The sequence below is a fragment of the Xyrauchen texanus genome, chromosome 42 (assembly GCF_025860055.1).
Source record: "Xyrauchen texanus isolate HMW12.3.18 chromosome 42, RBS_HiC_50CHRs, whole genome shotgun sequence".
NCBI classification, from domain to species: Eukaryota; Metazoa; Chordata; class Actinopteri; order Cypriniformes; family Catostomidae; genus Xyrauchen; species Xyrauchen texanus.
In genome coordinates this window covers 30,133,784-30,149,276 of record NC_068317.1, presented here as the reverse complement: position 1 = coordinate 30,149,276, position 15,493 = coordinate 30,133,784, and the positions used below count along the sequence as shown (strand labels likewise).

The 15,493-nt window shown below is 39.3% G+C and overlaps 2 protein-coding genes across 2 annotated transcripts in view; one reads left to right on the top strand and one right to left on the bottom strand.

The window, feature by feature from the left end:
• The first annotated feature begins 531 nt into the window (after positions 1–531).
• Positions 532–6,696, top strand: LOC127634912 (SUMO-conjugating enzyme UBC9-B-like). Its single transcript, XM_052114664.1, has 7 exons — positions 532–676; positions 2,575–2,651; positions 2,869–2,952; positions 3,028–3,100; positions 3,198–3,307; positions 3,614–3,693; positions 5,883–6,696. The coding sequence occupies exons 2-7, from the start codon at positions 2,586–2,588 to the stop codon at positions 5,944–5,946; spliced, it is 477 nt and encodes a 158-aa protein (XP_051970624.1). The 5' UTR covers positions 532–676; positions 2,575–2,585; the 3' UTR covers positions 5,947–6,696.
• Positions 6,697–10,181: 3,485 nt separating this feature from the next.
• The window catches only part of LOC127634905 (interleukin-4 receptor subunit alpha-like), a 9,981-nt gene continuing 4,669 nt past the window's right edge, over positions 10,182–15,493 (bottom strand). Inside the window, exons 5-9 of the mRNA XM_052114655.1 lie at positions 15,335–15,492; positions 14,559–14,727; positions 14,345–14,432; positions 14,182–14,248; positions 10,182–11,915 (exon numbers count right to left, since the gene is read on the bottom strand). Of these exons, the coding sequence (XP_051970615.1) occupies positions 11,625–11,915; positions 14,182–14,248; positions 14,345–14,432; positions 14,559–14,727; positions 15,335–15,492 (773 nt within the window). The 3' untranslated portion in view covers positions 10,182–11,624. The remainder of the gene's footprint in view (positions 11,916–14,181; positions 14,249–14,344; positions 14,433–14,558; positions 14,728–15,334; position 15,493) is intronic.

The following is a 15,493-nucleotide window of genomic DNA, read 5'->3' as shown; positions in this document are numbered from 1 at the left end:
ACCTTGCAATTTCGAATTTATTTCTCTCAATTTAAACTTATATTTTACTATTTCAAATTTCTTTATTGCAACTCGAATACACATAAATGCGTGTTTAAATCTCGCAATTGTGACTTTATACTAGCAATGTCGAAGATACAGTTGCAACTTTATATTTTGCAATTTAAAAATGTATAGGCTTTTTTCATTTATATCGCTATCAAGATTGAGATATAGTTGCAATTGTGAGATGTAATGTCAGAATTACCTTTTTATTCTGTTGTGAGATCAAGGCACGATAGATAGAGAGAGAGAGAGAGAGAGAGAGAGAGAGAGAGAGAGAGAGAGAGTTTTTAATTATGGTACGGGCCCTTTAAATGTCAGTCGTCTAAAGAAATGCCTGCTCTAAATGTTTTCCTTCAGAGAAAAGACAGCGCCTCATATTACCAAGCACGTGGTGGCTCTACTTATAAATTGTAGTATATCAACGGATTAGTCTATTAAACGAATAGTATAAGTATTATTTCAAAAGTTGTAGGATTTCGTGCAGGCGATCTGCGTGGTGTGCTGCTGGTCCTGACCAGGCTGCTTCAGAACCGAATGTGTTTTCGGGAGGGAATCTTAACAGCTTCGGTTCCGAGTCAAACACGATTCGAGTGAGCGGACCCAGAAGACATATAATACTGGGATTCACAAGGTAAGGCGGTTCTGTCTCAATGGATGCGGGTTTATTGTGTTTTGGTGGCCGGTAAACGGCCGCATCGGTTTTGTTTGGTATGGTTGCTGTGCGAACGCGCGTTCGCGTTAAAGGAAGTCGAGTTTCTTTGTCCTGCGCGCTCATGAACCGCGTTCCAGCGCTGGACTAGATTATGATGTCATAATGTGATGTTATTATGAACCTTTCTATGGTCATAATGTGGAGTTTAAATCATTGATTATGAAGTCATAATATTAAAAAAACGTATATTAGGATGTCACAATGTGTAGTTTAAGACCATGATTATGATGCCATAACGTAAAGCTAAAAACAACAATTGTGATGTCGTAATGTGCAGTTAAAAACCTATGTCATAATAGTAAAAGCCTTCATAATGAGGTGTTAAAAATGTGTTTATTTTGTCAGGGTGAATGATGAAGTTCCACTGTCGCTGTAATACCATGTTTTATGGGCATTTTTTGTTTTACCCTAAAATGAAGATTTTTAGAAGAATATCTCAGCTCTGTTTATAATATAGACAGCTTTGGAAAAAAATAAGTGCGTGCTCGAGGGACGAGCGTCCCTGTGACAGAGTGTGCATCAGCCGGGTGCAGTTTCAATCTCTCCCCCTTAGATCGGGACATTTGCTCAACTCATAGAAGAGGTGCTGAATGCACTGAGAAAGGCCAGTTTCAGAGTTTGTAGTTATTTGCATGATCTGCTTCCATATTATTTTAACTTTAATAAAGCTATAAAGCATTATATATAACTGCATTAAAGATGTAACACCGGGGTGTTTCCTTTAAAGAGCTCCGACTCCACTTATTCCACAACAAGAGTGCTTCTGTATTTACTTATTTTGTATTTTTGCATTATAATTCCCTCATACTTTGGGATCTACATCACCTGAAGCTGTTTGGAAAGTTTATGGTGCATCTGGACTGTGTAATTCTTCCTCTCCTCGGTCAGGTGTGAACTGCAGTGCTGCTCTCGCGTGCCATCATTACAGGTTAATGTGATCTCATGTCTACATTAAATGAGATCAAACGACTATTCAACAAAAAAAATGTTGGTCAACAATGTTTTATTGTCGATGTTGTGGATAACATTGACTAATCATTTCAGCCCTATTTATAGGTATGTGTTTGAGTAAAATGAAAATGTTTGTTTTATTCTAAATGGTAAATAAAAATATTGTCATTTTGAGCATTTAATTGCAGAAAATGACAACTGGTCAAAATAACAAAAAGGATGCAGTGTTTTCAGACCTTGAATAATGCAAAGAAAACAAGTTCATATTCATTTTTAAACACAATAATAATGTTTTAACTTAGGAAGGGTTCACAAATCAATATTTGGTGAAATAACCCTGATTTTCAAACACAGCTTTCATGCGTCTTTGCATGATCTCTACCAGTCTTTCACATTAATGTTTGGTGACTTTATGCCACTTCTGGTGCACATTCAAGCAGCTCAGCATTGTTTGATGGCCTGGAAGATTTTTATTTGGTCGCTATAATGTGGTTCGTTATCGGTGGGCGTGTGGTGTGTTCATGGATGCGTGAAACCTCCACATGCACTATGTCTCTATGGCAACACACTCAACAAGCCACTTGATAAGATGCGTGGATTGACGGTCTCAGAAGCGGAGGCAGCTGCGATTTGTCCTCCACCACCCGGATTGAGGCGAGTCATTAGGAATTGTGCATTCCAAACTGGAAGAAAAAGGGAGCGAAAAAACCCCCACATACCTATTAATAGTAAATCCAGAGAAACTGATAATTTTGCAGCAGTCTCTTAACTTTTTCCAGAGCTGTGTATATATGGCAGGTCTGATATAATATATAGTATAGATATGACATGTTGGCCTACTACAATAAATGATTACTTCTCTATAGGATCAGTGGTCATGTCTGGCATTGCTCTGAGTCGACTTGCACAAGAGCGCAAAGCATGGAGAAAAGACCATCCATTCGTGAGTGACGTTTACATTCTTTTACTAACAGAAGAATCAATCTGCACAAACTAGATTTACCCCTTTCATCCTGCAAACACTTACACCCCAAATCATTCACTAATATTTCTGCTTATGATATACACATAAATCAAAAACCTTCATTAACCATGTGACACCAGTGTGTTGTACCCACTCATATACACATTGCACTTTTGTCCCAATGAAATGTCCACAGGGCTTTGTTGCTGTACCAACGAAAAACCCAGACGGAACGATGAATCTTATGAACTGGGAATGTGCTATTCCGGGAAAGAAGGGGGTAAGACTGCTCACTTAAGTGTTAAATAGATAATACTGCTGCATTTATGAAGCATCTCTCTCGTTCTTTCCGTAGACTCCATGGGAAGGGGGACTGTTTAAGTTAAGGATGCTGTTTAAAGACGACTACCCCTCCTCGCCTCCGAAGTGTGAGTTTTGCGCAAACCTACCATGTCCCTGTATGCTTACATCTGCGGCCCATCAAACTTTACGAAATGCTATCCTATTTTACTCCCTCTTCCGTAGGCAAGTTTGAACCTCCGCTGTTCCATCCGAATGTGTACCCATCAGGAACAGTGTGTCTTTCCATCCTGGAGGAGGATAAAGACTGGAGACCTGCCATCACCATTAAACAGGTAAAAAGAAATTAAATAAACCTGAACGGCAGTCCTACAAGCCCTGTCCTACATTCATTTTCTGCTGAAAAGTCTGTCACTCAATTAGATCACATTATGAACGTTAAATGCTTTGTGAAAACAGTTTCATGTTGTTTTTTAATGACATAATTTTAGACATTTGTACTGCTGTTTAAGAACACAGTGTTACTATATCATGTGTTGTGCTGTTAATTGTGTCTTTCACATTTATGATCTATGTTCTAGTGCTTTGCTTCGAAAATCCTCCATTATCGATATTAACTTGCTCTGTTTATCTTTCTGTAGATCCTGTTAGGGATTCAGGAGCTTCTAAATGAACCGAACATACAGGATCCAGCTCAGGCAGAGGCTTACACTATTTACTGGTATGATGAAAACCGTACATACTGAAGTGTTAAGTTCTGTTTAAACCCTAGTGAACGTTCTTGCTGGCTAGCGTCTTCTAAGGCATCATCCTAACCAAAACTGAACCTCATAAGTGGTTGATTTGAAACACACTACATAAGCAGCAACTCTGATAATGCACAGAAATAGCACTCCTCATGTGACACGCATGAGAAACTTTTCTAACATTTGCAAGAAATCTCACATGAATGCAGGTTATTTAATTGGAACTATTACACCTATTCATACTCCATTCAGTACTCTTTAGTACATTTATAATTTATGTTTCCTCCTGTAAACTATCTTGGATGAAACTTTTCACTGAGCCTATCTTCAGTAGCCTGATCTTTATAAGTATACACTGATCAGTCACAACATTAACATCACCTGCCTAATATTGTGTAGGTCCCCCTTGTGCCACCAATACAGCGCCAACCCGCATCTCAGAACAGCATTCAGATATGATGATATTCTTCTCAGCACAATTGTACAGAGTGGTTATCTGAGTTACCGTAGACTTTGTCGTACCAGTCTGGCAATTCTCTGTTGACCTCTTTCATCAACAAGGAGTTTCCATCCACAGAACTGCTGCTCACAGCATTCAGAGTAAATTTCAGAGACTGTTGTGTGTGAAAATCCCAGGAGATCAACAGTTACAGAAATACTCAAACCAGCCCATCTGGCACCAGCAATCATCCATGCGATTATCTAATCAGACAATAGTGTGGCAGCAGTGCATAAAACCATGCAGATACGGGTCAGGAGCTTCAGTTAATTTTCACATCAACCATCAGAATGGGAAAAAATGTGATCTCAGTGATTTGGAGCGTGGCATGAATGTTGGTGCCAAATGTGCTGGTTTGAAACCGAATGTGCATTGAAAACGCATAGAAATGGCAAAATAAAAGCTTGATTTAAAGGTGGGGTATGTGATTTGCAAAACGGCCGGCAGATTTTGAAAATACACAACTCTAAGGTCCTACCTTCTCTCCTCCAACGCTGGCCCTGACTCCACCCATTCGAAAAACATGGACGCGCAATCATGCACGAGCGAAAACTCAGATGCGCAGTGTTCTAGCAGTGTTCTAGACTCACTAGTCAAACAGTGCATTCACCTGTCAGACAATTTTTCAGAGCAAATTGTTGACACAGCAGGAGGAGGGGTTCGCATACCACTCTTGAAAGGTGTAGAGCTGATTTTCTCATAACTGTAAAAAAAAAGAACATAGCCAGCCCTGGCGTCTGTACAGCGGTCTTCTATTCAAAACAGGATTCATAGAAATGTGGAACAACCCCACTAGCACTATAAAAGCTCTATTCTCCATACATAAATACAATCGCTTCCTGTTACTGGGTCACGAGCTTTGAGTATGCTTACTGAACGGGACACGCCAGCCAGGGTGGTGGGGGAGGGGGCATGGTACGACCGTTTGATTGACACATTTTCTGTCCAATGATTCTAGATGGTCTTGAAAATGATTGGCTGGAGTTTTTCGAGTCCTGCCCGTTCCACAGATGATTAAATTGCTTAATTTTCATTTCAGTGCTTCTAATTTACAGCCAGTAAGTGGGTTAGGAATAGGATTTCAAGTTATTTTGAAAAAATGGTCAAAAAAGAAAATCACATACCCCACCTTTAAATGGACGCATGTGTTTTTGCTTATATATTTGACTTGCTGGGCACATAAAATGTCCTGTGGGAACCGTGACCAACTTTCAATTATTTATTTAAAAAAATTGGCCCATTATGACTTCCAACTCACTGTTATTAGTGTCATTTTCATACTAAGTAAAGGTGGGTTGAGAAGTTTTAAAATGTTGTAGTATACCATGTATCAAACTAATTTGAGGCCATTTTTATTTTAATTATTTTTGGAGTAGGACTGTCTATTTAAAGCGTTAATTTTGTGCAATTAATTATCTGTAAAAAATAAAAATAACGTGTTAAAGTTTAACGCAATCTTTAAACTCATTTATGACTGCAGTCTATTTAAGTCACATGCAGACGATGTGCACAGGTTTTAAGTCACATGATTTTACGCGCCATGTACAACAGCCTTCATTTTGGGTGAATGTCTGAGATGCCTACAAATGTTGCTTTGGTAGGCAGCACACTTATTGAGATTGTAATTTCTTACATATTTTGCTCTGTGTTTGTTGCTGTTTGCAGTCAGAATAGAGTGGAGTACGAGAAGAGAGTTCGTGCACAGGCCAAAAAATTCTCTCCATCATAAGCGGGACAGAAAGATGGACGAGTGAAATGAGGGAATATGTGTATACTCATGCCATCCTCTCAACGGGACTAAAAGGACTTAAAACATGACTTGTGTGCCATCAGATCCACAACCTTCTACCCACAACCACCAAATTCACACTTTTACACACAACTCATCCCTTTTACTTTCTTTTTTTCGCCGTTCCGTTCAAACTGATGTCACAAATTCAGTCTCCACAGGTCGCATTGTGTTCCCAAACCAGCTTGTAAGAAATGAGAAAACAGTCTTCGGTCAGAGGGGACTGTTTGGATTTTAGCTCCTCAATCATTTGGTGTGTCTGTCTGTATGCGCTTGCATGAATGCGTAATTTTAGTATGTTTGCGAAGTTCCCCCCCTCAAAAGTGTGTGTGTGTGAGTCTGTGTGTATGTGTGTGTGTGTGTGTGGATCTGGTTTTGGTTGGTTTATTACGTTGTATCGTATGTATGTATGTGGGGAAGAGCCTCATGGTGAATTTCACCTCAGAATGCTGATCTAAGACCAGTTTCTTCTCCATTGGAAGTGTTGTATTTGACCAGTCGTGTGGTCTTAGATCTGTCTGGGATTGTCTGATGCTGTCGATTTGAAGTCCAGAACACTTGCTCCTGTGAGCAGCAGAACCAGAGTCCAATTCTCTTAAACATGCTGTACGTTATGTTTCTCGTTTGTTTGATGGGAACATGTGTCCTGTGTTCACACAGATTGTGTCTGTATGTTTAATAAAGCTCTTTCTACAAAATATGGCTGCACTGGGGTTTTTGGGTGTCCATGCAATTTTGTGAATTATGTAGAGATATTGACTTTTCACATGAATAACAAAATCGCAAAGGATGTATATGCAATGGGTATTATTGTAAATACTGTATATTAATTATAATATGATTTTTTTCTAATATTAGAAATTTTAGTGCATATATTAACCTTTAAATGCATGGGTCTTAACCAAACACTGTTACATATCTTCATCTCTAGAGACCTGGCATGGCCAAACGTTTTGGCAGTGACATAAATGTTGTGTTTCGCAAAGTTTTCTGCTTCAGTGGTTGTGGTGTTGATTCACATTGTTTCTAGATTATTGTGCAGAGTGATCAGATGCATTTTAAATAATTGCAAAAAGCTTAATTGGCCAAAAAAATGAACCATCACAAAAACCCAAATTTCACAGTTTTTTGGCCCTGGCACAAAATGACCAGCTAACATCATTTCACGAGTACTAGTCAGGTGAAATCACTCTATCATTCTGATTGGATTATAAGAGCAGACTGATTGCTATAAAAGGAGGGAAGAAGTGCTTCCAATCATTGTGTTCTTGTTAGCAATGTTTACCTCCAAAGAAAGACGTGCAGCCATCATCACTTTGCCTCACATGCTGTTTATTGCACCTGAAAGAACCATTTACTGGATCATCAAGAATTTCAAGGAGAGAGGTTCAACTGCAGTGAAGAAGGCTTCAGGATGTCCCAGAGTGTCCAGCAAGCGCCAGGACCGTCTCCTCCTGAGGAGTCCGCTACGGAATCGTGTCACCACCAGTGCAGAGCTCAATATTGGCAGCAGGTTGGTGTGAGTGCATCTGCATGCACAGTGATGCGAAGACTTTTGGACAATGGCCTGGTGTCAAGAAGGGCAGCAAAGAAGCCACTTCTCTCTAAGAAAAGCATCAAGGACAGACTGAAATTCTGCAGGAAGTACAAGGATTGGACAGCAGAAGACTGGTGCAAAGATATGTTCTCTGATGAAGCCCCTTCCGACTGTTTGGGACATCTGGAAAATTGATAGTCTGGAGAAGAAAAGGTGAATGCTACCATGAGTCCTGTGTTGTGCCAAAAGTGAAGCATCCTGAGACCATCCATGTGTGGGGTTGCTTTTCATCACAGGGAGTGGGCTCTCTCACAATTCTGCCCAAAATCACTGCCATGAATAAAGAATGGTATCAAAACGTCCTGCAAGAGCAACTTCTCACAACGATCCAAGAGCAATTTGGTGACGATCCGTGCATTTTCCAGCATGATGGAGCACCATGTCACAAGGCAAGAGTGATAATGAAGTGGCTCGGAGATCATTACATTGAAATTTTGGATCCGTGGCCAGGCAACTCCCTGGATCTTAATCCCATAGAGAACCTGTGGTCAATCCTCAAAAGGCGAGTGGACTAGCAGAAGCCCACAAATTGTGATCAACTCCGAGCACTAATAAGGCAAGAATGGATCATCAGTCAGGATTTTGCCCAGAAGCTGATATCCAGCATGCCAGAGCGAATGGCAGAGGTTATGAAGAACAAGGGTCAACACTGTAAACATTGACTCTTTGCATAAATTGAGTGTTTTTGCCAATAAAAGCCTTTAAAACTTATGAAACGCTTCTCATTGTTTTCCAGTATACCACAGAAACATGTGAAAATATAAACTACAAATACTGAAGCAGCAAACTTTGCAAAACACAAAATGTATGCCACTGCCAATACTTTTGGCCATGGCTGTACAGTACTGTGCAAAAGTCTTAGGCACATAAGATGTTTCACAAAAAATGGTTATTTATATCTTCAGCTTTAGTGTGTCAATAGGAAATAATAATGTTAGACTCTCAAGCATTGCTTTTGCAAATAGAAAAGTTTAGAATAGAAGAACAGGGAGCCCTGCAATGGTTATCATTGCCCCCACGAAGCCCCCAACTGAACATCGAATCAGTCTGAGATTACATAAAGAGACAGATGTAATCGAGGCAGCCTAAACAGATAGAAGAACTATGGCAAATTCTCCAAGAAGCTTGGGACATCCTATCTGCCAACAACCAAGAAAAACTGTCCAGGTGTACCTAGGTTAATTGGTGCTGTTTTAAAGGCAAAGGTGGTTACCCAAACGATCACCATTGTTGCACAGAAAAACAATGTGAGATTGTATTTATTTGTATGAATGTAGTACTCATTTCTCTTGTAATAAACAAAGAAATAGATGTCATGTGCTGGTAAAATTATATAGACATGAAATGATCATATAAACAATTTATAAAAGTGCAAAAAATAAATATAAAGCAGCATGATTAGAATAGAATAACCCTAATAACCCTGTACACTTTTGGTACTTAAGCCATTATAATTGCCATTATTATATTACATTATTTACAATAGCATGATTGATGAATACTAAAGAGGTGTGGGCACAACAAAAAAGAATATATGAGGTACAGGAGGTGGAATGAGGTCCCGGAAGACTGACCCATCCTTAAATCTCTTTTATAGTGAAAATGCATATAAGAATTGATGTGTACTGACTTCTTTAAACTTTCGCTTGGCACAACAGCGCGTCCTGCGCGCGTAGCTCTAGATGGCCCAAAGCGTTGATGTCAGGCGTGCATCACTATTCAAGAGTAAAATTGTCTCCAAAGAGATATAAATCTTTTCTGTTATGTATGTTTCACGAGACCAGGGAGAAGGTTTATGATTTTGAGGCCCCAAGCAACCGATCATGTCGGGGCCCCATTTCGAAAATGTTTGCTTAAAAAAAATAACAGAAAATGTAAATCATAATTTTAAATTCATCCTATTCATCCTATCAGTTGTAGCCAAGTACATTCAAAATGTTTACAGAAACATACAAATCTAGTTAAAGTTAATTAATGCATGTTTTCCAGTTTTCCCCAATACAGGGACAAAAAAAGCAACTATATTTACCCACATATATTTTTACAAAACTCTCTATTTTATTAATGAACCGGATGTGTAAAACCTACTACTCTTGCTAACATTTAGAAATTCAGTTTTTAACTATTATAAGCCAACAGTAATTTATTGTTGTCCAGTATGTCATTATAATTTGATGCACTATTATTATAATTATTATTACTTTGAGGATTTGTTGTATACAATAGTAATACATTTCTGTCTTATTTAATCACCAGGAGCTTATATTCTGATGCTGCATTGTATTGTTCACCATATTACAAAAGGCTGTATTTTATGTAAGCATCGTTGGCAACATTCGTTACAGTATTGTAACAGTAGACCAATAAGGCATGTCAGCCCCTCAGCACACTAGAGCAGAAGCAGAATAAAACATTGCTGAAAGTGCTGAAACTTTGCTTGGTGCAGAACAATCTGGAATAATGTTAAACACTGTAACAGTCACATCTTTGCAACCTGAACTTGTTCAGAACGTTAAATCTTTGTGATCTAGATGCAATCTAGATGCAGCGCAACGAATGAAACAGAATGTTTTTGAGACTTGAAGTTCTTTTTATTTTTGACACTGTGTGTAAAAATGTGCCGGTCCTGTGAGATACTGAAGAAACATGTAGGTATGGACGTTCGTCCAGTGTGTGTTTACATAGGAAAACAATGGAAAAACTGAGCAGATGTGGGCAAAAACACGTTCGGTATGAAGATTTTTAAGATCATGAGAAACATTTCAGTCGAGTGTTTCAAAACTGTGTATATTTATATCACACAATATACAATACACAATGTACAGTTGCTTTGTAAGGATACACAAACCTGGCTGAAGCTCTGGGGGATGAGGACTTCCCTACCAGCCGCCAAAACGTGGAGGGGCGTTCCATCCACCAGGGGTCAGAGGACTTGCTCCGATCCGCCCGGGGAGGAGTGGCTATCATCCACCAGAGGTTGGGGAGTGGCTGAGGGCCGGGCGACAGCATACCTGGGTGCTGGTGAACCAGATTATTCCTTTCGCTCCTCTCTCTCTCACTGTCGTTCCGCTTTGGCCTTTCCCTCTCCTCTTTTTTTTTCCCCTCCCCTCATCCCTCTCCCCAACCCTAGAGAGGTGGGGAAAAGCCTGCCGGCAGTCGGGCCAAAGGGGCAGCGCTCTACGTCATGCCGGGTGTTCCCCGGCCCCCAATCGGGCTAATCAGCCGAGAAGAGGGATAATTGCAGCTGAACGCTTCAGTTCGGGAGAGAGAGAGCCACATGCAGCTGCAGTACGTTTGTGTTTTGTGTCTATTTGTTTTCATTACACATTATTTTGATGGTTTGTCCGGATTCCGCCGCCTCCTTTCCCATCCTTAACTTTGTTACAATGCCTAAACTAAAGTCTCTGCTAACTAAATTCAGCTGACTTGATACGTGTGTTAACGGACTATGATAATGGCCTACTCAGACAACACATTGTTTCTTAGAGCTGGCAGAAATACTCAAAACAGGCACAAGCAGCTTATTTATCAAACACAAATAATATAATATTGAACAGCAGCCATCGGAGTTGCATTTGAGTGACATCGCCTCCCCTCTTCGAATGATTGGCTAGAGGAGGAGCTGTCGATCAAGAACTAGTGGACCAATGGGGACGCAAAACGCCCCCTGATTTACATGAAACTCTACTCACAAGTTTTGGAAAATCAAGTGCAGAACTTGGAAACAAAAGCAAAGAAAAATACAGTTGAAGCGAACAAAGAAAATGAAAATATGAGCAAACTTGTCAGAGAGCACAGAAATATAACCAAGGAAAACATGATTTAGTTTTTTATGTATGTAACAGTAGTTTTTATATTCAGTGCATGCAACAACACTATACTAAACCTTTTGGATTATTTCTGCTTTTTAAAGCAACAGTAATTCATGTCTATTCTTGATATTTTTATCGAAAGTAATTCACCATAATGACCTAATTTGCAATAAAATGATCTTAAATAACTTTTGATCATATGACGTGTGTTAGATGCCGTAAGTGTGTTGGGAGAGCGGACAGTAGTCCTCGCTGCATGTGATGCTTCCTCTCTCTGTTGTCGTGATGTCTCGAATCCAACAGCCCGAGTCAACCTCTGAGCCCACAAGAGAATGGGGCATGCTGAAAGATTGGGGCATAGGCTCATTGGTCATTTCCATCTTCTCAATTAAGGTGGTTGGTTGAGGGGGCGTGTCTGGGCTCTCTGTCAGAATGTCAATCTGAAGAGACTCCTCCCCCTGCATTATATTTCTCAGCTCTCCTGATAACAATCTACAGATCTGCAAATATACACACATATATATTTACCTGTTTGTGTTAAGCGAATGCCAGATTGTTTGAGAACTGTTGAGTGCTGTTTTCCACCAATGCAAATCTTAAGATCCTCTAAATTCTGCCACTAGAAGCCATCGTTGAAGTTTAGAGTTTTATAGCTTTTAGTCCATGTCTCTTGAAAGCCATGGAGCCATCTACAGTATATGCTACTGTGCTCTTATAAGTTTAGATAAATAACCTATAGCAGCTTTATACACCTTACTTTTATACACAAGTAGTATACTACTCTTACTACTTGTGCCAAATGTGGCTATGGCAGAAATATTATGAGTTGTATGCAATTCCGAAATATTATGAGTTGTATGCAATTCCGAACTCACAGTCTTTCTCTTCCCGGAACATGGACCAATTTTTGTCCAATAAAATGCTCTCTAGAATGAAAATGTCCCTCCCCCTAATAGACATAATGAATTTTGAATCTGCATGTTTTAAAAATAAAATAAAAAATGTTGCAAACAAGTTGCAAGATAAGGACTACAACTGTTTTCCGTTTCACCATGCACTTTCACTCACATGCTTGTGGTAGTTGTAGTCCTTCCTTATTTAGCAACTTGTTAGCAACATACATTTTTTAAACGCACAGAGGCTTAAAAATGTACGTTTGAGGTATGAGTGTGTGTAATTTATTTACACACATAAATTATCCAGTAGGTATGTTTTGAGATATGACTGCGCATGCTTTTCATTAAAGAAATTTTGTTAAATTGCAACTGTTTTTCTGTCAAGCAGATACTAAGAGGTGGTTGAAGAACCTCTTTACTAACAGACTAGTATAATAGTATCCATAAGCTTACCATTATTCAGGAATTGTTTTCTAAATGAATTCGGTGGTGTTCAAATCCCCACATACATTTGCAGTCAGAAGCTCATTTCATATCTGATAACATACCTCAAAACCTTAATTGATATGAATCTTATATCTGATTTGTAATAGCTCCTTATTGTTCCGAAACTGGCCGCTTTGGTGTACAAAATGTCAAAACAAAGATTTCAAAGCATGCAATTTGGCATGCAAGTGTCTATTATGGTGCATTGATCCTGCCCTGAAGAAAATAGTTTTTTGCTCACAATTGAGACTTTATTTCTTATAATAGCAGGTTTATATCTCACAATCGTGACTTTTTCATAATTGCGACTTCATATCTTGTAATTGGAGTTTGTTGCAATTATGACTATTCTTGCAATTACTCACAATTGCGACTTTATCTCAGTTTTAAATTTGTAACTCACAATTACAACTTTATTGCAACTTTTTTCAAAGATACTGTAATTCTGACTTTATATCTCGCAATTGCTACATTATCTCACAATTTTGAGTTTTTAATCTCACAATTGAAATTATTTACACAATTTCAAATTTAAATCTTATAATTGCGACGTTATATCTCACAATGTAGACTTTTTTTTGTAATTGTGACTTCATATCTTGCCATTTCGAGTTTATATCTTGCAGTTGCAACTTTATTTTTCGTTATTGCGACTGTATCTCACAATTTCAAATTTGTAACTCACAATTGCAACTTTATTGCTACTTTTTTCAAAGATACCGTAATTCTGACTTTATATCTCGCAATTGCTACTTTGTCAAACAACTCAAACCAGCCGTCTGGCACCAGCAATCATCCATGCGATTATCTAGTCAGCCAATCGTGTGGCAGCAGTGCATAAAACCGTGCAGATATGGGTCAGGAGCTTCAGTTAATGTTCACATCAACCATCAGAATTGGGAAAAATGTGATCTCAGTGATTTGGACCTTGGCATGATTGTTGGTGCCAGATGGGCTGGTTTGAGTATTTCAGTAACTGTTGATCTCCTGGGATTTTCACACACAACAATCTCTAGAATTTACTCAGATGGTGCCACAAATAAAAAACATCTAGTGGCGGCAGTTCTGTGAATGGAAACACCTTGTTGATGAGAGAGGTCAACAGAGAATGGCCAGACTGGTTTGAACTGACAAAGTCTACAGTAACTCAGATAACCACTCTGTACAATTGTGCTGAGAAGAATATCATCTTCTGGGATGCGGGTTGGTGCTGTTTTGGCAGCACGAGGGGGACCTACACAATATTAGGCAGGTGGTTTTAATGTTGTTGTTGATCGGTGGATGTTGCATTGCATTTAAGTACATTCATAACAGATAAGAAATCCCCTACAAGCCAAGTCTATTTGTATTTATGCATTGTTATGTATGCTTTGGTGTAATTTACCTGAACATCTACATTCCAGTCTTTTAAATAAGGGGCTGGTGATGGGATATAATCGTGCTTTCTCCATCTAAAACAAAAACATGCCCATAGTTTTAACTTGAAAACCGAAAATAAGGATGGTACAGATAATGTTTTGAAGTAGAGTAAAGTGCATGTTTCAAACCTGGAATAAGGGATACAGGTGAGGAGGAACAGTGGCAAAGGCAAAAGCAGAAGATACCAGGCAACGTGGAATGATCTTTCCGGAGTTTCTTATTTAAAACACAAACAGCAGTAATTGAAAAGAATCTTAAACAAAAAGTAAGCTGTTGTGTTTACAGTTGAAATGCATGTAATGTTTCTTGCAATTTTTTTGTTTGTTGTACAAATTCACTCACTGTGAATGTGGCCTGACCTCCAGTGTAACGCAGGGGCCCACTGGCCCCACACACCTTTATAATATTCTTGATTTGGCCGTGATCGCACGCGTGCTGTGTAACTTGTGTAAGGTTCAAATTTAGACTTGTCCATCAACATATTCTGGTCCATGACCTCTACCTCATAAAGCTGCAAATACACAAGCAAGTGTCACATGAGTGTAACATTTTTTGTACAAAAACATTTTGCAACACCCCCCTCCCCCTCCAACCAAGGACTTAAACCCCAAAGGTCAAAATGTTGTTTTTGTCTGATTAAGTTAGCACATATTTTCTTTATCTGGCGCCTGAATCAGAGTCACAAAAATAATCAGAGCAAATATGCGCCGCTTCAGCGCTATCTAGATCAGTATTGTGCAAAAGCTCACATGGAAAAACATGTCGTTATTTATCTCTATATTTATAGGGGTTATTGTGTCCTTTTCTGCATATCGCGCCCCCTCGGCATATCTCGGCACCATTTTGTGGCCCGTTTCGGCTTATCAGAGCCCGTTCGGCCCTGTTTCGTGGCTGGCCCACCGGGAAAAGTCCCGGTTCTCCCTATGGCCAGTCCACCACAGGTCAGAAACACTTGGTTGTGGTGTTGCTTCTCCTTTAAGACAGTAACCTTTTCTTATTATTGTTGAAAGATTTGCTTTTATAGTTATAATTTGTCTCTACTATACAGCACTTTGGCTCAACTACTGTTGTTTTTTAATGTGCCTTATAAATAAATGACTTGAAATGACTATAAATACCTTTCTGTCCACACACATCTGGTGTTCTTTGTGCTGGCTGAGCTGGTACTGGAGGTGGTGTATTAAAAGGGTGTCTGGATCATATCCACTGTCCCACTTGAAAACAGCAACATCCTTCTCCCAGTGCACAGACAGGTTGTGCGGAGAGACAGGGCGAAC

Bases quoted from the DNA above. Each gene is read 5' to 3' on its own strand.
- LOC127634912 (XM_052114664.1), top strand. From the start codon at position 2,586: ATGTCTGGCATTGCTCTGAGTCGACTTGCACAAGAGCGCAAAGCATGG. The intron at 2,652-2,868 runs GTGAGTGACGTT...AAATGTCCACAG, and splicing joins GGAGAAAAGACCATCCATTC to GGCTTTGTTGCTGTACCAAC. The intron at 3,308-3,613 runs GTAAAAAGAAAT...ATCTTTCTGTAG, and splicing joins CTGCCATCACCATTAAACAG to ATCCTGTTAGGGATTCAGGA.